The sequence below is a fragment of the Triturus cristatus genome, chromosome 9, assembly GCF_964204655.1.
Source record: "Triturus cristatus chromosome 9, aTriCri1.1, whole genome shotgun sequence".
NCBI lineage: Eukaryota > Metazoa > Chordata > Amphibia > Caudata > Salamandridae > Triturus > Triturus cristatus.
In genome coordinates this window covers 191,407,963-191,430,652 of record NC_140592.1, presented here as the reverse complement: position 1 = coordinate 191,430,652, position 22,690 = coordinate 191,407,963, and the positions used below count along the sequence as shown (strand labels likewise).

At 44.2% G+C, this 22,690-nt stretch overlaps 1 protein-coding gene across 6 annotated transcripts in view; it reads left to right on the top strand.

Moving 5' to 3' along the window:
• Positions 1–22,690, top strand: part of PTPRG (protein tyrosine phosphatase receptor type G) — a 1,080,885-nt gene that overhangs the window by 1,022,923 nt on the left and 35,272 nt on the right. For all 6 annotated transcript variants that reach the window (XM_085624730.1, XM_085624729.1, XM_085624728.1 and 3 more), the window contains 2 exons: positions 4,919–5,065; positions 7,535–7,677. In XM_085624730.1, the coding sequence (XP_085480856.1) occupies positions 4,919–5,065; positions 7,535–7,677 (290 nt within the window). The remainder of the gene's footprint in view (positions 1–4,918; positions 5,066–7,534; positions 7,678–22,690) is intronic.

Genomic DNA, 22,690 nt, shown 5'->3' with positions numbered 1-22,690 from the left:
ATGGTCTTCAGTTGGATTGAGAGTACACTAAACTCTTTCCTAGGTCTAAGTGGAAATTCTGACTATTTTGCAAGTAAAAAAGCATATATTTTAAATTGAAAGGCAGCATTGAGACCTTACAGAGTGAAATAAAGTATATTTTCAGAAGGAGTATCATTGTAATTAATACAAATCGAAATTGCATGAAGCTTTGGTGACCCCAGTACACAGAGACACAATGAAAAAAACTTAAGCCATTGGAACTCAAGTACCAATTTAAGGCCCAGCTTGGAGTTCTGGTTTTGTCAGGACTAAATGGAATAGTGAGCTCAAAAGGAATAGTTTTCTTATGGGCCTGTGTTTCTAAATCACTATGTTCACAGTCTGCTTTTTAAGAGTGAGAAGCAAGAACAGGACCAGGGCTAACCACTACAGTTATCGGTCCATCCAGGACGTAGTGGATCCTGGTTCTTTAGGACTAGATAAATGACTGCAACTTCAACTGGCAGGATCTCTAGAATCGAAAGGGTTAGAAATAACTTTCAAATTGTCCCAATCAGTGTGCCCGGCTGCAAGCATAATTGTCCACATCCAGAGGTGTGAACGCCGGCTGCCTCTCTGTCCCTCTAAGGCAGAACTAATGCAGGCACCTTGTTGTCATGGGATGGATCAGGGATTGCGTAGGGTTGCCTCTCACTGACTGGAGATAAAATTGAAGCTCCATGACACCTATGATATTCTGTGAGATTTTTTTACTTCTGGCCAGCTGTGCTGTGAGGACTTCTGGGCTCTCATGTGACATCTTTCTATTCGGGCCATCCTCAATATGAATCTTCCAGTAAGCTACCCTTTGTGTCGGTCTTTATGTGTATTATGTGGCCTCTGTCTTGCTGATGAAGGTCGGCTCCTTGTGCCAGCAGGTAAGCTCCCCTCTCCTTAGAAAACAACTGCATGGCTTCTCACTGGCTTCCCAGTCTGCAGTGATGGTAGCTATCCAAGACTGATTCCATCGCTGGTCCATTGTCCTCACTCAGACTGGTGTGCAGTCCTCCTGGTTTTCCGGATGGCAAAGAACAAACTAAGTACTTGCTTGAGGGGTTCAGTACTTCCACCACTCTGGTGGTGGGTGGTTAAGGAGGAATGCCAGAGGCACAGAGAGTAGCACATTTGAAACTTTGAGTGCGCCACCAATCCTGCATTTGTTGCTTGATTGTTTTTTGTGACTTAAACTTGCCTCAGTTGCCTGGGCAGTGGCCAAAGGCAGGAAATGCAGGCGGTAGGGTTTCACCTATATCAGGGTATACTTGCAGTGCTAGTAAGAATAGGCAGAACTATCTCGCCCACCAACAACCCATGTGTTCGAAAAGGGAACAGAAGGGAGCATTTGTACCGCTGGGGATGTCCAGGATATACAATATCAGCTAATACACAAAAGAGAGAATCATTTCATGTAGCACTCATTCTGGGTTACAATAGGCCACCATTCACCAGATCACATAGGAATCTTGCATACAAACTGTCATACATCCTTCGTACATGTCCCAGAAATGACGAAGTCAAAGGACCAAATTTATGTGAACTGGATCGAACTTTTGCTTTAGAGAGCAATTGGGAAATCTTCCCCATATGGGTAAAGGTAAAAGGGCCGTATCTCTTGTAATCTTACAGCCACTACTTCCACCTATCCCATAAGCTTGCTTGTGGGGATGGTACCCACCTTCCCTCACAAAGGGGTGTACCTTGGGAGTTCCATGCACATCTCTGAGTTCAAGCAATGCAGAAAGGTCATGGAGCACATACAGGGGCCTTACAGGATTGTACAGCTTACTGGAGGAATATAGGTGAGCCTGATAAATGCTACGGGAGGGAACTCACCAGAACTTATCCATGGGATGATAGCTCAAAGGTATCATGTTCTATAATATAAATGCACATTATTTTATTTGAAAATGTATGCAATCCATTGTATCTGCCGCAGATTACTTATCTTCGTAGAATCACCCCAGGCGGCATACTGGATCCGGAAATATTTCATGAGCTGGTACCCCTGCGTGTCTGTATGTACATCTCATGGACAGATGTCAGTGACAGACCCTCATCTTTTTACCCTCTGGTGCATCAGGACCGTGTTTGATTCAGAGAAATTAATCTCAACTCTAGCACTACGGCAATGCTGGTTCTTTGATTGGTGTGACGTAGTAGTAACCAGCCTTGCAGTTGAATACCAGGTCCAATATGGCCTAGAGGTCTGAGACCCCTAAATAAGTGGGTCTGAGTTGACGGGGGTGTTATGGAAGAGCACCTTGTTGCTCCGACGTAAAGATGCGCAGCAACTAGCTGGCTCTGTTCCCCAGGGAATTTCTCTGAATCAAACACGGTCCTGACCCACTAGGGGCTACCTTTGGCATGAAACATGTCGACCTCACGCACCACACAGGCCCTGTAGGATCATTACATCCAGTCAGGCATACCTTCTTTTAGTTAGACTAGTGCCCCGTCAGGAATAAAATTAATAGAAAGGGTTGCCCTGGACCTATTTTAATAAACATTACTGCACACTCACCGCACTACCCAGCCCACACATCCACATGCACCATACGGCTTCATCTACAAAAGATCTCCGCTAAAGAGACCCTTCGTGGGTGCCCGTCGGGCATTGCAGCGCCGGCACGTCGAGGAGCAGGGTCAATGATAAAGCATGACATCCTCTGGGGCATGTGAGGGCACTTCTTATAAGACCTGAACTCTCTCCCCCACACTTAGGAACTGCATACCATTTTTCAAATATGTGACTTAGGAGTACGTGTGCAGGACCTGTTTAAAAAGCTCCTGGTTCCTCTTGTTAAAAGAGGGTTTTCTTAACAAACCACTTTGCGTGTGATTGCTTGCTCTATGCCGGTTCACCGAGACACCCATGCTTGGTAATTACAAGTGCACAACACATCGGTTAATTCCACACACCTGAAAGACACTGACTGTGAATGGTTGGCTAACTGAGTTTGCACAGTTTATTGAGCATTGCTGTACCGGCTCAAGAAAGGAATAGTTGTTTGCAGTGAAGAGATCAACGGATCACAGAATACTACAAAGCTACTCTCTGCAGCATCGTGTTTGCACCTGGAATTTCATTTGAGTTGCTTTGGAAAGTTTTCATTCTTTATAGTAACTCAGGGCTTACTCCACATGTACCATATTAAGTTCTGCTGTGATTAAAATACTTGGGCTGGACATTACATTATTCCCTCTTTTGTGTGGTTGTTTAAGTTGAGTAAGTCTCTGTCCCCCTCATTATGTCTGAGATTACTCGGACTACTCGTCCTCACCACCTTGAGAGCAGTGGCCGAAGTTCAATAAATAAAGGTATCAGAATTGTGATGTTTGTTCAAAGGGGGCAGTGTGAGTGAGCGTCGGTTGAGGGTGGGTTAAAGGCATCCATTAAAAAAAAAAACGATTTTTTTTCAATATTTCACCTTCAGGTACATACATATAAAATAAGGCGCATCTTAAATGAAAAATAAATGAAAGTTAAGTTAATCAGTGGTAAATACATATAGTACTATGATACCTCAATTAATGTACTGCAAAAGTCAGTTTCTGTAAGCAGAGAGCCACAGAACTGAATCCTGGTCAGTGCAGTGGAGAATAGTGGCTTATGAATGTTTAGTGCTACGAAGTCTGTCTGTGATAAAAAAGCTCTGTGAATATGTAAGTCATTATTTCAAACTAGCATTACACACAATATTTGATAAGCTGCTACAAAATGTGCAAAAAGGATGAAGATACAAAAGTGCTTATAAACTATAGATTTTAGTAATACACAGACAAAACTTAATGCAATTGTTTTTATAACTGTTCTTATAAAATCACACACTTTACAGCTCAGCTGGAAAATCCCTTACAATACCACTCAAAAACAACAAATCCGTGTTATCAGGAAGCTTCAAGTGATTTCATCAATTAAAGCCAATAACGACAGATTAACCAGTTGTGCACATTACATTTCTTTAAGGCAAGTACGTACTCTTGCAAGGTGGCTTGTTTAGCTGTCTGCCCCTCCCTCGGTTTCACAGCACAGAAGACTCCCTGCCTTACCATTTCAGCAGAAACGTTCCAGCTCTCTGAATTAACTGTCCTGAGTTGATTGTCTTTTCACAAAAAGTAGGGAAACGGTTATTATTAAATGTTAAAAGTATGGGCAAGTCGTGGCCCTCAGACCCTTTCCACTTCAACCACGCTTGAGAATCAAGCGCAGAAAAGGTGCACATCGTTCAGTTTTTAGAACCATGGTTTGATGGAGACCAGTGGCAACAACCTCAAACACCACGGTTGGGGCCCAGCAGCCCTGTCTGACATCTAGGGCCGTTACTGCTTGAGCATGATCACTTCCGCAGAATGCTCCGCCACATTATTCCGAAATAGCAGACTCCATACATTAATTTAATATTGAGACAATAGCAACAATTTAGATGTTTGAAATATTGAATGGTATAATATTTCATACGTGGTCCACAAAGCATCAGTTGACCAGTCTGTTCATCTAAAGAATAATTTTAGAACTCTCCGGAGGAAAACAATACTGCTCAATTTAGAGAAATACAAAGTGACAATGTTTAATACATTACTCAACACCTCTTAGTATATAATAATCTCTGTTGATGTTCTAAATCTTAAATCTCTTTCCCATTCAGCCCAATCCATAATTTGTTTAGATCGATCCTCACAAAGTGCTATGTATATTATTGTCAAGTCTACCCCTGTCTCTCAATAAATGCAATTCCTTGAGTGTGGAAGTTTCAGGTGTCTGTCCAGAGTTTGTTTCAAGTAAACTGTAAAAACCCAGCATGATGTGCCTGCAAACTTGTTGTTCTTTTTTTCCATCCAGTTTCTCATATTAATGTCGACCAGAGAAGCTCACAATCTGTTAATTTTCCTTTTTAAGGCTGAAGATGAGTTTGTGTACTGGCCAAGTCGTGAAGAATCCATGAACTGTGAGGCCTTCACTGTCACACTTATCAGCAAGGACAGACTGTGCCTCTCTAATGAAGAGCAAATCAGCATCCATGACTTCATCCTAGAAGCCACTCAGGTAAGTTGAACTATAGCATTTGGGAGAGAACAATTATTATGTTCAGCAGCTTACTGCAAACCTACTTGATGTTGAAAGCCATTAGTGAGAATACGTAAGGATATCATATTATGGAATCAAGCATGAATTGTGCTGCTTGTGAAAAAGGTTCTAAACAAGGAAACGTAAAACATAGTGCTGAATATTGGCTATTATTGATCTCTCCATTGGGTTTTAAAATCTGGTGGGTGAAAATTAGAGAAAGTAACCCACAGATAAGAGCATACATGTCTTTGTTTGCCATTTCTCATTTACTGTTAATATGTGTTTGTTTTAATAGTTACCTTTCAAACAAAGAGGGGAGAAAGTGGCGACCAACTCAGAGGGACTTTCCTCCTACCAAATGTATCAAACCCAAAAGGAGCCCAACTGTTAGTATGGACGAACCCTCCGCAAGTATAAAGAAAACATGAGGTTTTCATGTATAACCCTCACCCACCAGCGTTACAGCTTGGTGGCATGCTTCATCAGAGGGTACATCCTGTTCCACTGCAGAGTGGTGTTGCCTTATGCGGAAAGTGAGATAATAAAAAAAACCTGCCCAGTAGGTAAAGTGCAATTTATTCAGGCCTATAGTCGATATGGTCAAAAAGAGGGAGGTAGAAAGTAAAGAAATGTGTGTGCCTTTCTAGAAGGTCAACATATTTCAAGCCATAGCCCCAGGCCTTTCTGGAGGAGCAAGGGTCTAACTACCTGATAACACTCCTGTTGTACTATTTTGCCTGCACACACTCTGCATACTAAGGATATAAAAATATATATGGAGCACCTACTTGGTCTTACTGCTTGTAAATATAAATAAAGCAGAAATCCTGCATCATGAGTCCTCCGGTTGAGCAGGAAGCCTGTTGTCACACTTATTCCAAGGCTACTCCTTTATACAATGTCCTAGGGTTCCCACCTGGAGCCTGCATCATTGATGAAGCATGTCGCCAAGGGGTAACCCTGGTGGGTGAGGGTTATATAAGAAAACCTAGTGTTTTCTTTTATTCGTGTGGAGGATTAGTCTTTTTTTGTTTTAACAGTAATCACCATGTAAACCACATCAAGCTCAATAAGATAGTTTTTAACGATGTTGTGTGTGTGTGTGTGTCTGTCAAAGCAAACCACAAACGTATTGTAACGCATATACCTTTTACTTTTGTCTTACAAGCCTAATTTAATTTTTTCTGAACATATCCTGTACAGCACTTGTTTAGTGAACAGGGTAATGATCATGCCATTCTTTGTGTCAGGCTTACATGGCCTGAGAAATGTCAAGTGTGATTTAATTTTTTTTTTTAATACTAAACCTGTGCTCTTAAATAACTTTTTTATGTAGCACGTCATAATTCACAAGTATATAGTCTTTAGAGAATCCATTATAAAATAAATGAGTCTTAGTCATTCATGGAACAGGAGTGATTAAAAAAAGCTGTCTCTTCAAACAAACAAGCATTGGCAAAGTCGGTAAGTCTGGCTTACGTTCTGAATCCGGACTGCATGCATTAATGAGATAGAGTTTATTGTGCAATTGTTCAGTCTACTTTTGAGATGTAAAATAGTCCCCTTTGCATTGCTATGCAAGCACTCCATAGGAAACACAATGGCATACCATACGAACAATAGCCTTAGGAGAGAGGTTAATGCTCTTGTAGGGTAGAGTCCACTCTATATAGTTGTTAAATAATTGATTATAGTATTTCTTTTAACAGATCCACTGTCTAGCCAGACCTGAAAATGGACCATTGTTTGGCAAGACTTGATGAATGAGACTGATAGTAGGATGGTTATAAACTAGGATGCAAATCTCACTTTTTTTATAGCGCTTGAATGAAGGATTTATTCAGTTCTCACTTAATGGCTGCATCTGTAAAATAGTTTGTGGTTGCTTTTCAAGCTCTTTTTTATTTAGCTGTATGGAATACTATGAATGTTGTTTGTTGAAGGAAATACAAAACGATTGAGAGCATCTTTATTTGTTTTATTGCCTATGATGGGAACAGTGTATCGGTCTGCTTTTTTACATCAGAATTTGAAACTTTAGATGTCAATCTATTAACATCTGATAATCCTGCACCCATACTAGAAGTCACTTAAATACCTGTGTGCCAAGAAATATATTGTGGCAATGACATTCTCGTTTGGGAGAAGGCAACTCCGCTTTCTGATTTACTAGTTGATTTGCATCCAATCAAGTGCAAACCCAATTGTAGTGTGAGTTACATCACTATTTGAATGCAGAACATAAAAAAGCTATGGCATTATAACAGTTTCTCTATGGGATTTTTTACTGGATAAATAACTTGTTAAATATATAGTTGATAATGCAGAATTTGCCATTTAAAATCCACTAAATAATAGCGATTCATACTACACAGTTTATTAATGCTCGGTTTAAAATTAATGGTGCAATGGACATATTTTTCTTGTTTTTTTCGTCTCATATAGGATGACTATGTTTTGGAAGTACGTCACTTTCAATGTCCAAAATGGCCTAATCCAGATGCCCCGATTAGCAGTACCTTTGAACTCATTAATGTTATCAAGGAAGAGGCCTTAACAAGGGATGGCCCCACCATTGTCCATGATGAGTATGTCTATTCTGTTTCACCTACTTGTTCATATTGTATTGGTATACACTACTAATTCAAATTCTTTCAATGATGTAACGTGTAACAGTGGGCATTAAATAATTTACTTATGTATAGCCATTGACCCCTGTTTTTCACTCAGTATTTTACACTGTTGGTTTCTAGGCCTTCTGTGCAATGATTGTAAATGTAGTGTTTTTAATGTTTTTTTCTGCTACTTTTGTAGTACTTCACACCAAAACACATTACAAACAATATGATAGCATAATCAGTAATATGATTCTTACAAAGAAAGTGCACCATTGAAGCAATCATTTGCAAAGCAATTAGGTCTGGGTTTAAAGTGCTTGGTGTGGACACGCAAGCGTCCAACATGGCTGCTTTGTGCTGAAGCTCCGTCGGCCAAGGATGCTATTCCTGCATTATCCCCATGATCCATCGACGTCGCTGGAATATTAGCGACACACTAGGCCACATGTGGGGACCCGGAATCTGCTGATACTTGTTGGGCGAGAGGCTAGGTCTCCGTTCCCTGATTACGGCAGCAGCGGCCAGAAACTGCGACAGGCTGCGGAGCGAGGGCCGAGGCCTGACTGTCGGTGCTGAACCACTGCGGATCCGTCTGGATGGGAGGTGAGCAGGGGTCGATGGTAGTGGCGGCTGAGCCGGTGACGGGCGGGCGGGGTTGCTTCCCCCCCTGGCAGTATTGTGTCGCTGGAGCCGCCCTGGCATAACGGTGCGTGCCCTGTACAGTGCGATCGCCAATACGACTGCAGGACTGTATCGGGGCCAGGGCCCATTGGTCCATGCACAACGCAACGGTGGGCAGGTACGGTGGCTCATGAAGCAGGGGGGCGGCGGCTTGGCTACGCACATCTTTGGGCCTGCCGCGGCCAGCCGCGCTGCCTTTCGGCTCCTTCTCTCTCCCCACTTCCGAGGCCTATCAGCTGCCTTGAAACGCCGCCCCTGCTCTGAGGCTGATCTATGCTCTGGGTCTCTGCTGCTTCGTCTGGGCTGTTTTCTCTGGCACTCCCGGTGCGGGAAATCTCCTGAACAGTGCACGGCCCCAATACACCGACTTGCCTGGAAAGGCCCTCACCGCAGACGGAACATACTCGGCTGTCCATGCGGCCACATGGTTAAAGGTACATGGACCTGCGGCATGCCCCCTGGGCTGCATAGCGCTACACCTTCGATGCCTGCTGGCGATTGGTAGCCAAGAAGAACACTGGCTGGGGCTGTAGATGCGTTCACTGCTTAGGTTGGAAGCTCACTGAGGCACCATTACCACCGTACCCCACCTGCGACGCTGGTAGAGATCTCTCACCGATCTTGGGATTCGCTGTGCTGCATCGCTCTCCCTTTCTTCAGCCCATCTGGGCCAGCCTGCATTTGAAGTGCCCTCTGACTGGTAGGAAGCGTGCACGATCCCCAATGCCCTCTCCTACCTCGTGGCCTGGAGGTGACTCGTAGCAAGGTTGCAAGTTTCACCCTTATTTACGGCTCCACGCATTTTGTTCAGCATCTGGTTGCCTTCTGTCCCTACCGAATATCCTTAGGGACTTATCATCCGGCTGCCTACACACTTCAATTCTGCGCTGCGGCATGGGCCGCAAAGACCCTAAACAAAGGACCCTACCCTTCGAAAAAGTGGTGGACAACGCCTCTGAAGAGACCCCCATCATGGCGAACAGCGCCCAGGGCGCTGATAACACGGACGAAACCTCTTCATTATCCACAACGATACATCAGGAGATGAGGGCGGGATTTAGGGCGCTTGACGGTAGGTTCGACGCGCTGGATTAAAGACTGGCAGACATGGGTGCCAAGGTCCAGGCACATGACGGATGCCTCGACGTGGTGGAGGCCTGCGTGTCGGACATTGAGGACAGCTTGGTGCAGTCGCTGAAACGCTTGGACAGGGTGGAGCGCATTTTGAAGGAGGTCGCCATTCAAAACGAAGACTTGTGCGCATTTTGGGCGTACCAGAGACCGCCACAGCCGGGAGGAAGGATATATTTGTTGAGAACCTGCTATCGGATTTGTTTGGCAGAGAGGCCTTCATCCCAGGATTTGTAATAGTGTGCATACAGATCCCTTGGACCTAGGTCTAATCCTGGCCTACCTCCGAGGCCCATAATTGCTAGGATCATGAATTTCAGAGATCGAGATTCAGTTCTACGCCTGGCCCGTGAACGAGGTGATAACATTTGGCAGGGCTCCAAACTCTTTCTTTCCAGACTTCATGTTGTGGTCCAGGACGCCCGCTGCAAGTTCAGCGGGGGTGAAGGCAACCCTTAGAAATTTGGGACTGAAATTTGAAATGCTCTATCCAGCCAGGCTTAAAGTAGATGTGGGAGGTCGCTCTCGCATATTCGACGCCCCAACAGAAGCACAAGAATTCTGTCAAGCCTACAAGAAAAACAAAAGCTGGCCCGGGGAGAGGGGGGGGAGTGGAGGTCCTTCCCCTCCTCATAGTGGATCGGACGCTATGGAACTCTTTTCGAACCCTGGGACCGGCTGATGTGGCTTCAGTAGCCTCTCTTTGGACTATGTGGTAATAATGGGTAATGCTTATTATTCATCTTTGCTGTGTTCAGTTAGTGTCTCGGCCGACGTGGCAGTCACCCCTTAGGGTGTACACTATACTCTGTTTTTGGTTTCAATGTGTGCGGAAGTGTTTTTCCAATTGTTGTTTACATATTTGTAAAGCCAGCTGGCACTTCCTGTTAACTATTGGATCATGGTATTGCCTTACTTGGGATTGGGTAAGTCTGGGGGGTGGAAGGGGGGGACTTTGCGATGGTTATACATTTTCACTGATGGTACAAAAAGGTCACTTGCACATGTGTTTTTATTAAGTATGCAATTCGTCACATAGTTTTGTTGTATATAGCGTTATGGCTCCACTAGGTAATTGTGTTGGCCCATCTGGTCTGTCCCTTATGTCCTGGAATGTACGAGGTCTCAACAATTTCCGCAATTGCCGTCAGATACTCAATTATTTATTGCGACATAAGGTTGACATCACCTCTCTACAAGAAACACATCTACCCAAAGCAGTTGATACACATATGGCTTCTAGTTGGGAAGCGCATAGATATTTTAACAATTATTGCAGCTGTGATAGGGGCGTCGCTTTCATTCATAAGAGACACCCCTTCAGTCCTGGCAAAGTGGTGGCGGGTAACGAAAACAGGCATTCTCATGGGTCATTTGACGGCCTTGGTGGGCGTCTATGGCCCAAACGTTTATACACCAGACTTTTTCCATGCCCTACACCTACACCTGATGAACCTTGAACCTAATTTAATTATTATCGGAGGGGACTTCAATTTATTATTAGATGCCAGATTGGACAGTACCTCCTCGTCCCCTGACTCCAAACCACGCTCGCAACGTGCACTACAAGAGATTTGCACACAACTTTCCTTAATACATATTTGGCGGCAGTGCAACCCTACCGGCACGCCCTACACCCATTATTCAGGCTACCGTAATTCATGGACCAGAATTGATTATTGGCTGGTTTCTCCGGGAGTCACTGGCTGGTTTCGTGACCTAGAGGTTTTACCACAGACATATTCCGATCACTCCCCGGTGATACTTCGCTTAGATATTCCCCGTCCGGAGGGCTTCGAGCGAAAGTGGCGGTTTCCAAGCAGGGCACTGCAGGATGAGCTCTTCAATGCAGAGGTGAGAGAAGCCATTGAGGATTATTTCACTATCAATATGGGGTCTGTGGATACTTAGACGGTCCTATGGGAAGGTTTTAAAGCATATATACGGGGTGTCTGCATCGCTAAAAGTGCTGGCGTGCTAAAAGACTTGCGCACCACATTGGCACACATTGAACGTGAAATGTGCCTTGGATTCAGACTTACTCCTTAATGCCACTGCAGATGCTGAAACTCTGCATTTGGCGTTCCTGGTAGACTTTCGCGAAGCAGCGGACAGGGAACTGTTGTATTTGGGTAAATATCAGTCTGCTAGGCGATACGGCAAAGGCGAAAGACCTGGAAGAGTACTAGCACAAATGCTCTGCCCCCCCTTATAGTAAGGCATACATCACAGAGATATGCACCCCCCAAGATCTGCTAGTCACCTCCACATCGGGGATCTGCGACGCTTTTGTAGATTATTGCAAGTCCTTGTACTGCTCCAAGATCGGTTGCGATCTTGAAGATCAAGAAAATTACTTATCTGAAATTGCACTGGTGGATCTTGAAAAATGCATGCTGGACTTCCTGGCTGAGCCTATATCAGAGACAGATGTTTTGGGGGCGATAGAGGCACTCCGTGGCTTCTCATCCCCTTGGCTGGATGGCTTTACCGGAGACTTTTACAAGGCCAACAAAGATATCCTTGCACACCAGCTGATGGATGTTTATGCAGAGGCACTGGAGAGGCAAGTACTACCCCCCCCCACGCTTCGGGAGGAAGTTATTATCCTCCTTCCCAAGCCTGGTAATGACCCCTCATTATGTAGTTCATATAGACCCCTTTCGTTATTGTATCTAGATTACAAAATATTGGCTAAGGTTCTAGCTAGCAGACTCTCTCAATAAATGGAATATATTATATCCCCTGCACAGTCTGGCATTGTCCCGCACCGGTCCACCTCACTCAATCTTCGGACCCTCTTCACTGTCAATCACAGAATTGACCAAAAAGTGCCTGCTGCGGCGGTCTTATTGGACGCCGAGAAGGCATTTGATTCTCTAGAATGGCCCTTTTTTCTCTCAGTGATGCGCCGCATGGGGATGCCTATGGGGTTTTTGGCCACCACTGCTCTATTGTATACCAACCCAATGGCTAGACTCCGTATCAATGGCACGCTCTCGCATCCATTTTCTGCGTCACTCGACCGGGGTGTCCTCTTCCCCCCCCTATTATTTCTGCTAGCCATGGACCCGCTGATTAGACATTTCCAAGAGCGGCACCTCCACCGGCGTCTACACTTTATTAGTCTCACTCTATGCAGACGACACCATTCTTTGTGCGCCTCCCACAGGACAACCTCGAACTGATCATAAGAGAAATACTTCGGTTTGGCCGCTTTTCAGGGCTAGGCATTAACTGGCACAAATCTGTCATTTTCCCATTAACAGAGAGCACGACTCCTTGGGATTGTGGGTTTCCTCTGGAATGGTGCAGCGACTCTATCAAATACCTTGACATTCACATCCACCTACACACTGCTAGTATTATCAGTTTAAATTATGGGCAAGCAATACACAGGTTGGAGGCACAGGTGGAACGTTGGCTGCGCTTTCCGTTGTCGATGGCATGCCGGGTCGCTATTCATAAAATGATCGTTCTCCCAAAATGTTTGTATTTATTTAATAACATCCCCATTCCTCTTACTAAGACTTTTTTTTTTCACAATTGCGCAAACATTTGATAAGATTGGTCTGGGGGGAAGAGGCCTTGTGTCCGTTGGCAGGTTCTTAGTCTTCCGAGTGACAGAGGGGGTTACGGCGTACCTGATCCTCATTTATATTACCTGGTGGCTCAATGTAGCTATGCATTTGCGTGGTATCATCCGGATGCTCGTATTCCATTTTTGCGGCCGGAGGCTAATTTTGTACTTCCTCGTAAGTTAGCCACAGTGCTACCGAAGGGCATCTCAAGGGACTCGCGCGACATACAAACCGTCTTCACGACCAGCTGGGCGTGGGACAGGTTACGGAGACTTCTAGGACTGAACACATTATATTCTCCGGCTCTACCACTTCCAAGTCCTCTGTGGCTTCCAGTCACAGGTGAAACGCTGGTACAGCACACATTAACCAAATTCAACATCACAAAGATAGGGGATTTATATCCTGAAGAACATATCTTCTCAGTGACCGAAGAGGCCCGATTCCAGGACAGATCATTCATAGATACCTTTTTTGCTGCAACGCGTTTGCTCGGCATTGAAAGCAGCACTACCCACTTACCTGATTTCACCTGCACCCATTCTCCCTCTGACATTGCTTATTGAGAGCGACACTGGCGCCCACCTCATTTCCAAAATGTATAGATCATGTTCTAGTTTGCGTCCATTGACCGATGTTAAAATACGCACTGCATGGGAGCAAGACCTAGGTCGTCCTATTACAGATGATCAATGGGGAAAATGTTGCAGGGTAACCAGGGAAGTCTCCCTAAACAGCAGACACAAACGTATTCACTTCAAATTTCTCCGCTGCTTATATCACACGCCTGCCATGGTACACAAAATGGATCCCTCCAGACCCCCCATCACTGCTTGAAATGTTCCGCTCCACACGCAGACTTTGCCCACCTTACATGGACTGCAGACATATTGGGAACAAATACATGACACATTAGGAGACATGATAGGGCGGTCACTTATTCCCATGTCGGAAATTGCACTCCTCAGCTATACAGTTAATTTCCCCAAAAAGATCAGGCGATTTGCTGCTCTAGGGCTATTGCTGGCTAAATGGGAAATAGCACTGTTATGGGGCCAACGTACCATACCTACCCTCCCGAGATGGTTACGTAGCTTGTCCTATTGTAATGTTAATTGTGATCTGTATTCCGCGGTAATGCCAAGCTCATCGTGCCAAAAGGACATATGGGGCCCATACAAGGCATACAGTGAACGTAAGCGACTGAAATCTGCCTCTCAGGTGGAAAGTGGAATAGTGCTGGAGGGGGTGGGTTGAGTAAGTTGCTATCTCTCTGTCTGTAATGTTTCAGAAATTTTCTTTCGGTGCACTGATAGAGAACCCTATATAAGTGTAAGGTATTTTTCATGCGTTTTCCCCTTTTTTTTCTCACCTTTTTTTTTGGGGAGGACTAATGGGTCTGATATGCTCAACATTTGCTATTGTGAACGTTTAGGTTGCCAAGTGACTGAGCAACATTTTATGAGGCTCTATGTATGCGACGATTGCTAGGTGATTTGATCCTTGGAAATGTCCCACTCTGTATTCTTTGCGTTTAAGAGATGTATAAGAAAATTTGAAAATAAAGCTTTAAAAAAAAACATGCTGTGGTAGCACATTAGAGCAAGACATCCAGAGAGTGGTTGTAAAGTAGTCCCCTCAGACAGTTCAATGTCTGTTAGAGTGGAGGCAGAAGGATACACCAAGCAGTCAGTAGAATTTGGTGAAATATTGATATTCCACTAGGATGAGCAAACACGTGTTTGAAAAGTCTCAAGCAAATGTCGGAAAGAAGCTGGTTGAAAGGGGTAGTCCCAAAGCCCGTTCTATGTATATTGTAAGCAGTAGAGCCTGTTTGACTGTGTTGTCAAAACCCAGACATAAAAAAATGCAGAGAACACAATCCACAATGGCAAGGACTATAAACAATAATATTAATCAGTTTTTGTGAAAATGTCATCACATTTTTAGGTTTAAATCTCTCATTAAATGAAGGAGAGGGAAATAAAATAAAGTAGGTAAAAACTCAGAATTATTGCTCCATATCTAATGCTGAATTATTAGCATAATGCAAAACATAGATGCCCGAACTGAAAATCACCTATAGCCTCAAACGTCTTAAACATGAGGTAAAGTCATCCTACGTTATAGGACAAGAGGTGAGCCCTCACCCACCCAGAGATGACCTTCTACATCATAGGGCACTTCATCACATTGCTGTTAATAGCCACCAATAGGGGCTTCTACCCTGAAAAATCAAGGGAGTTCTTGAGGATGGGCTATTATCAAGCAATCCAGGCCTAGGTACCCTATGAACTGGTGTGGAAGTGTTTAGTGATGGAGAGAGTGGGAAATGATAAAACTACCTCCTGGTGGGCGAGATGCCTCCAGTAGGTAGGGTTAAAAAGTATAGGGAAATTATTTCTCCCTTTTTATGTAGGTCAGCATGTTTCAGCCCCTTGTAGGGCCTAAGCTGTGAGCATTCATCATTACCCAATCTCCTAGGTTTGAGACCTGTTTGTGTGTGTGTTGGTGTGTAATTGGTTTATATATACATAATCTAGTTCTTCAAATGTTAGGTAATTGCTTGAAGATATGAAGACCTGGAGCTATAAAAAGTTGAGCATAGATTAATATATATATATTTTGTTTCTGAAGCTAGTAGTTAATGTAGCAGAATGGCAGCCAGTTTTGTGTCATTTTCTCAAGGAATTAACTTTTTTTATTAGTCAAACAACATATCGGCAAAGTAAGTAGTAAAAAGACAACAGAGCGCCAAATTTTTAGGACAAACTAGTTCTCAGGAAAAAAAATCAGTATGCTTCAGTTACCTTGGAAATGATGTCTAGCGTCCCACGTCTTCTGAGTCAGAATGTTAGAGTGTCTGTCCACTATAGCATTTAAAAAGGAAGCACGTACCCTGCGTAACAGCTGGAATCAGCCCTGGCATGATAGTAACAGAAGGCGGTTGGTTCCAGGCATCTTGGTAGATGTAGTCCATGCTGTTGTGTAATGTGCTCGTCCCTGGACGTCATAGAAGTACTCTGTTTTTGTGGTGTGGGGCACTCATAATAGTTAATAATGCGAAGAACAAGCAGATAGATGTATCCTTATCTGACTGAGAGATCAGTTCTACTACTGTGTAAGCATGTGGTGCAAATAGTAGGGGGGCAGGTTCAGGGCGTCATTCGAGATGTAGTCCATGTGGTTATATGGTCAGTCTCTTACTTTGTAGGGAGAGTGGTCAGTTTTTGTGGTCTGGTCCACTGATAATTGCTGATCAAGATAAAAACCACCAGATAGATGTATCCTTATAATGGTAAATCAGTTTTATTACTATGTAAATTGATCTTTTCTGGATCATTGTTCCAGAGATTCATGTCAGACTGGACCCTGATACATATAACATTCAGTATTAAAACATCCATGGTATATCTTTGTTGAGGCCAGTGATGTTGGTATTAAACTTAAAAATCCAAAGTTGTTCATTTTTTAAATACAATCTGGGTATTAGTTAATCCTATTTCATTTTGACGAGCTCCAGAAGTTACGAGTAAGTCTAGTGGTTCATTGTCTGCAGCAGATGTTGCTTTGATGTTTAAGGATATGGTCCTTTATTTTGCAAGTGGTCATGCCAGCATATTTCAGGTTGCATGGGCACTTCATGCCGCTTTCTGTGAGGCCACCAATGATGCTATCTTCGGCTAGGAAACAGATGGAAATGAAATTTGTTAACTCTTTGTATTGTTTAATAAAACTCTAATTCATTGGAAAAGTCAGGTTTAAAACGTATGAAGGGACAGGTACTCTTAGAAACTTACCTTTTCCAGGCCTAAAGCTTCTGGAGGCTAGTTTGCATTAGCCTCCAGCTGCAGCTGTCTTAGCGCTCAAGCCTAGGTGTGGGGGACGTGTTGCTGTTCCTCTGGCACGATGACCATTTGGGGAGTGCCCAGGAAACTAATTTACTTCAAAGGCGCCTCACCTGTCACAGGCAGATGCCAGATGACATCTGGACAGGTCCCATTATTTGTTCCCCAAGTCAGGCAGGCTCCAATGCCAGTGCGAAGGGAAGTGGCCCCAGAACAGATTTGAAGTGACTAATGAGGAGGAGTTGCTCGTTTCCCAGCCCATTTCAGCTGCTGAGAACTGAAAACTCTGTGTGAAACTTTGGGAGAAAGTATGTGCAAGTAGATGCAGAAATGCTGATTTCCACTTGTTCCCCAGTAAATTGGAGCTCACCTTAATTTCCTGCTTGCTGAATACACGTACTCCCAGTAATGGTTGGATGCAAAAAGAACGTGGATTTTAATGGGCCCCTGATAAGGAAAGCCTATGTTGTCTCCCATCCAAAATTCCAATCCAGACAAATATATTTCACAGAAAAGATTAATTTATGCTTTATTTGTTGGATGTTTGAATTTTCAAACTACAGTCAATTCAGCATCTAATTAGCGCTCTGGGTAATAAAAATACTAGCTCAATCAAGCAGTAGAATTACAGAAAAGGGAACACTGCAGAAATTGCCGGCAAATAAGTGCATGTACTTTTAGAAAGACTTTTGAAAAAAATAATTTATTTCTAAAATGTATCATGGTATTTATACTATTTTGATCACAAGTGTAACAACTCCAGTCAGTCAACGTTGCTGTAGCCCATCCCCAAACGTAGGTGATGAAAAATATGTATTTTTTATTGAAGTGGGCGTTAATTTAAAGTTCCAAAATCATAGTCTCTAGCATTGTTCAAACAGAACTCTTAAAGGTTCTGGCAGCACGGCGAGACCACTGCTAGGCTGTTTTACATGCATATGTTAACACTGTATAAAAAGCATGTATATGCAGCCACCACACTGGGTGCTATTTTAAGAAAACAAATGTGTAACAGATTAGTTTGGAAGCCATGACTGTTCTCCAAAACAGAGGTGTCAATTTATCTCAGACTTGAAAGCATAAATAATCATCTAATCTCCAGTACAGCGTTGGCTCCATTTTCGAGCTTGCATTTGTCAGCTATAAGTGGTTCTGCAAAGTGTAATGTATTATGTGCTGATTGCTGATGCTGGCAGGCACTGTGCGAAATAATTGCATGTGCAGTAGTGGTCTTCAGTGTTGTGGCATATTTGGCCTACTGTTGAAGGTTTTGTATTCATGAGGTGTTTCGTCTGTGTCAGGCTTTGAATTCAATCTTTATTTTTTTGCTCCCTGGAGGGATTGTGTTATAATAATGTCTATGACCTCATTAGCTGCCTGCAACTTTTAGACAAAACTGTATCCATGTGAAACACAAAAACAGATGCCATCCTTTAACAAAAAACAGATTTTACAACTAAGACAACACAGTAATTAGCTGTGGGCATGCAAATATGATTAATACCATATGAGCTTACTGGGGAAGCAATCCGCGCTTAAAACTAAAATATAAGGGTCTCTTGAGGAACTATTTTGTATCTCCATACAGGCAGAAAAAGCTGATTTGATAGGAATGCCTTTCTTTTATTTTGTCTCTTCCTTTGCTGATTGACTTTGTCAAATGTATTTTTATTTTTTCAATTAATCGTTGCCAGTAGTCCAGTTCATATAGGTTAACTATTTTGTATTTTAGTTAAAAGAACTGATATTTTGCTCTTGTGCTGGATTTTTAAAGAACATGTTCTCTTGTATCAAGTTTATGATCTATGTTTTTATATATATTTTTTTTTAATTTCACATTTTTTATTTAAAAAAATGTACATGAACATCTTGGCGGTTCTGTTACAGGGTTAGCAGAGTTGTTTCAGGCACATTTTATACTTCGGTATGTAGAGACGTGTATGTCCCATATGTTTAGCTAACCCCACCTGACGGTAGTTAGAGAACAAGAGAAAGAGACAGGGTTAGAAAGGGGATAGAACAAGTGGGGAAGAGGAGCCAGAAGAAAGGCAGCGAGAGTTACATTTCTTAACTATTACATATGACATTCTGTGACATGACATCCTGTGGTGTAATAAAATATTTGTGTTCGCTATTGCACATTGAGGAACAGTAATAAAACATTCACACCTTTATGCCCCAACATACCACAAACCCTTAGAATATGTGAATGGAATGAGTTTGTTTTTGGAATAGAACATCTGGAACAAGTGTGTGTTTTTATATTGTTAAAGATTTAAAAGTGGTGGGTGGAGTGCGCATGGTATATATAATTCACTGAAAAACCCAAAGGTTATTACATGGGCATTCTAGTTCGGAAATAGAATTTTAAAAAACCTTAGAAATTCACTGTAAAAAACAGCTTACAGGGACATAGTTCGGCTCAGATTTCACAAAACCATAGAAATTCAGCAGTTGTAGTTACCTGAGCTGACTATAACCTATGCCCCCACCATGCACTGCTAAGGACCTCATATATTACATCACTCTTGACGTGGTCCATGACATCTCAAATGACATCACTAATGACCTCACTGACATCATCCGCAGAATTACTCAGACACCAACTTACAGCCATATACAACTTCTTATACACCCACTCACACCTACTCACACACCCACTCACAGACCCATACAAGTACTCACTCAACCACTGTGTGTGAATGAGTTTCTCAGTGGGTGTGTGAGTGTCTCATTGGTTATGTAAGTGTCTGGGAGTGGCTACATAAGTGTCTCACTGGGTGTGTGAGTAGGGTGGATGAGTGAGTGGGTGTGTGCGTGCTTTTGTGAATCCATAACTGGGACTGTAAGTGGCACGATGGGTCTGTGAGTGGGTGTGTCAGTGACTGCAAATGTATGCGAGTGGCTGAGTGAATGCATCTATGGGTCTGTAGGTGGGTGTGTGAGTGTCTGTATGGGTCTGTAAGTGTGTGTGTGAGTGGTGGAATGAATTTTGGGCATTTGCATACTTAGGGTATTTAAAATGGAGATCCATGCACTCTGCTCTTACAAGGATACGTCAAAAAGAAACCACTGTTCAGTCATCCAAGTTCAGATTGTTCTCCAGTAGATTAATGATGCATTCACTGCTATCAAGGATTTCAGGTCATTATTCAACATAGAATAAAAGAGGAAACGTATTTGCTTTGCATTCACCAAGCCCAAGAAGTTGAGATCATTTACATTTTACTCAAGTGGACCATCTCAAGGGGCACCTGCTTTGTTTATATTTGTTGGTGCTTCCTGTTGAGGTTTAATTGATCTGAAATGAGCATCAGGACCATAATGGAACCTCATTTTGTTTTTTTTAAGCAGAATCTAAAGTTTTGTCTAAAAGAAGATGTCTACCCAACTGCTGTACTTTCTATTGGCAAATTAGTATATGCTTTCCCATTGTGTAAATACCTAGTGTATATTGTACACTGCAGTTGCGTAATGGACCACCTGTTAATAACTGGGGACGTTTTTGCAAAGAAGAATTTTGTTGCAAAATATTCCGCTATGGATGTTCCAGTTTCGCGGAAAAATCCAGAAGATAGCATGTCTTTGAAAAAGTGTAAAACAAATATATATACACATATAATAAATGTTTGCCAACAGCTGTTTACTAATATAGTATCGGATAGAGAAGTCTAGATGCAGATTCCTTAACTTAGAATATCCCCAGGCATCAGACTGGATCCGGAAAACATTTCCTGTAGCAGCACCTCTGTGCGCCGGGGGTTGGAGCTGTCTGGCTTCACCCTGACGTTGTCCCTGGACATGTCAGTGGAGCCATATATGACCCTCCCGGCGCGCTGACGTTAGTTTTCTTCTTTTCTGTGTTTGAACGCGGATCCTGGAAAACCAGCAGTTCCTTGGCCTGGTTTTGGGACTTCTCGACACTGTGTGTGTCGGGGGGGGGGGGGGGAGGGGGGGAGTGGGGGGGGGAGACAGTGTGCAATGCCTTCGGGCTTTAAGGCTTGTGAAGCCTGTGCGCGTCAGATGCCTGGCACTGACCCGCACCTCATATGTATGTGGTGCCTCGGTGTGCACCACGACTCCAAGGACTGTGACGCATGTCAATGGATGAAGCCAAAGTCCTTGAGGGAGCGGCGGATGAAATTGCTGGCCGCGTGGCTGTCCGGACCAGCTTGCTCCCATCGCCGCTCTTCTTCTCGGGATTGGCTCGTTCCCGAGATCGCTCCTGCGACCGCCGTGTAACACCAGGTAAGCGTAAGCACAGGCGTCGTTTACGGAGATCTTCTTCCACCCGTGCCGCTAACCGCCATTCCTCTCATGATGAGCCGGCTAAAGGTGTACGGCATCCTCCGTATCCACCCTTTCCGGGTGTTGTGGTAACACGTGCCAAAATGGAGTCCTATTCTAGGGCACACCTCTCCCTGGTGTGTCTTTGGGCACTGTGGCCAGGTCATCGTCTGCGGACGTTTCCACGACACCAGCTGTGTGCGTCGACTCTGATTCCGGAGCCGACGTGACACCGACAAGCCAGGGCCCAGAGCACGGCCCTCCCAGTCGTTCAGCGCATGGCCCTGTAGGACTCTCTGCGCCAATGTCGGCGCCGAGTAATGCTGCAGGCTCGGCGCCGGTGCCTTGTACTCTCTCCAGGGGGGAGGTCGACGTCCTGGTGACTCCACTACGGTGCTGATCGGCTTCGGTTCCGGCGTCGAGCTGGCTTCCCTTGGTGGATAATCCCACTCCTCGGGCGGCTGTAGGTCTCCCCCGCGGCGTTCGTTGATGCCGGTGCTCCCATCTACACCTCCTCCTGTGGATGCTGGGGCTCCCCTGATCAATGGGCTAGGGTGCAAGTTCCTTGTGTAGCCTGGCCTTCCGGTCATTCTCCACCTTCGCCTCTCCTCATGTCCAGCAGTAGACTTAGCCTTCAACAGTCTTCTACTGACCATTTGTTATCACCTACTCGGGTGGCAACTGAGTCTAGTGCTGCCTTCGCGCGAGCTAGTCATGGGGCGGCTGCTGTGCTTGGCGATCCTTTATTGGATCTGCTCCATTTGGAGACTGTTGAAGTAGAACCTTTGCTGCCCTTCGGGGACTCGCTATTTGACACCCTACTTCGGGACTTGGTCCAGACCCTCTTTGGGTGACCCGGTTGATCGGGCTATTGCCCGTAGGCACTGCATGGCACCAGGTAATCCTCTTTGTCTCTCTCTTCACCCACCTGCTCAAGGCCTAGTTGTTCAGGCAGCTTTTAATGTGCACTCCTCATGCTCTTTACCATTGTTACCTCCCATAAGAGAGTCTGTGGCTGGATGATTGTGGCCGCAGGCTTTTCGACTCGGCTAGCGCAGGCCCCCGGGCTTTAAATACAGCCTGTGTTTGCATGCGCATCTTCCACTCTTTGGGACTTAGTTGCTCACCTTCTCCCCTCTATTCCAGAAGGGTCACTTACAGAATTATTCTTCTGCATGGAAGATGCATGGCACAATTTATTCTTCAGTCTTCTCTGGATGCACCTTACTATGGGGCGGGTTCTAGCTCGCGCTGTGGCTTTGTCGCCATGCTTGGCTGCGCGACAGTTGCTTCCCTGATCATATTCGGGATGCCCTCAGGGATCTTCAGTTGAATGGATTGGATCTTTTTGACGGCCATGCAGATTTGGCAGTCTCCCATGTTTTGTCCGGCCTGCGATAACTCTGGTTGCCGTGTTCTCGGTGTTAGTTTCCGGGACCCGCCCTGATACACAAG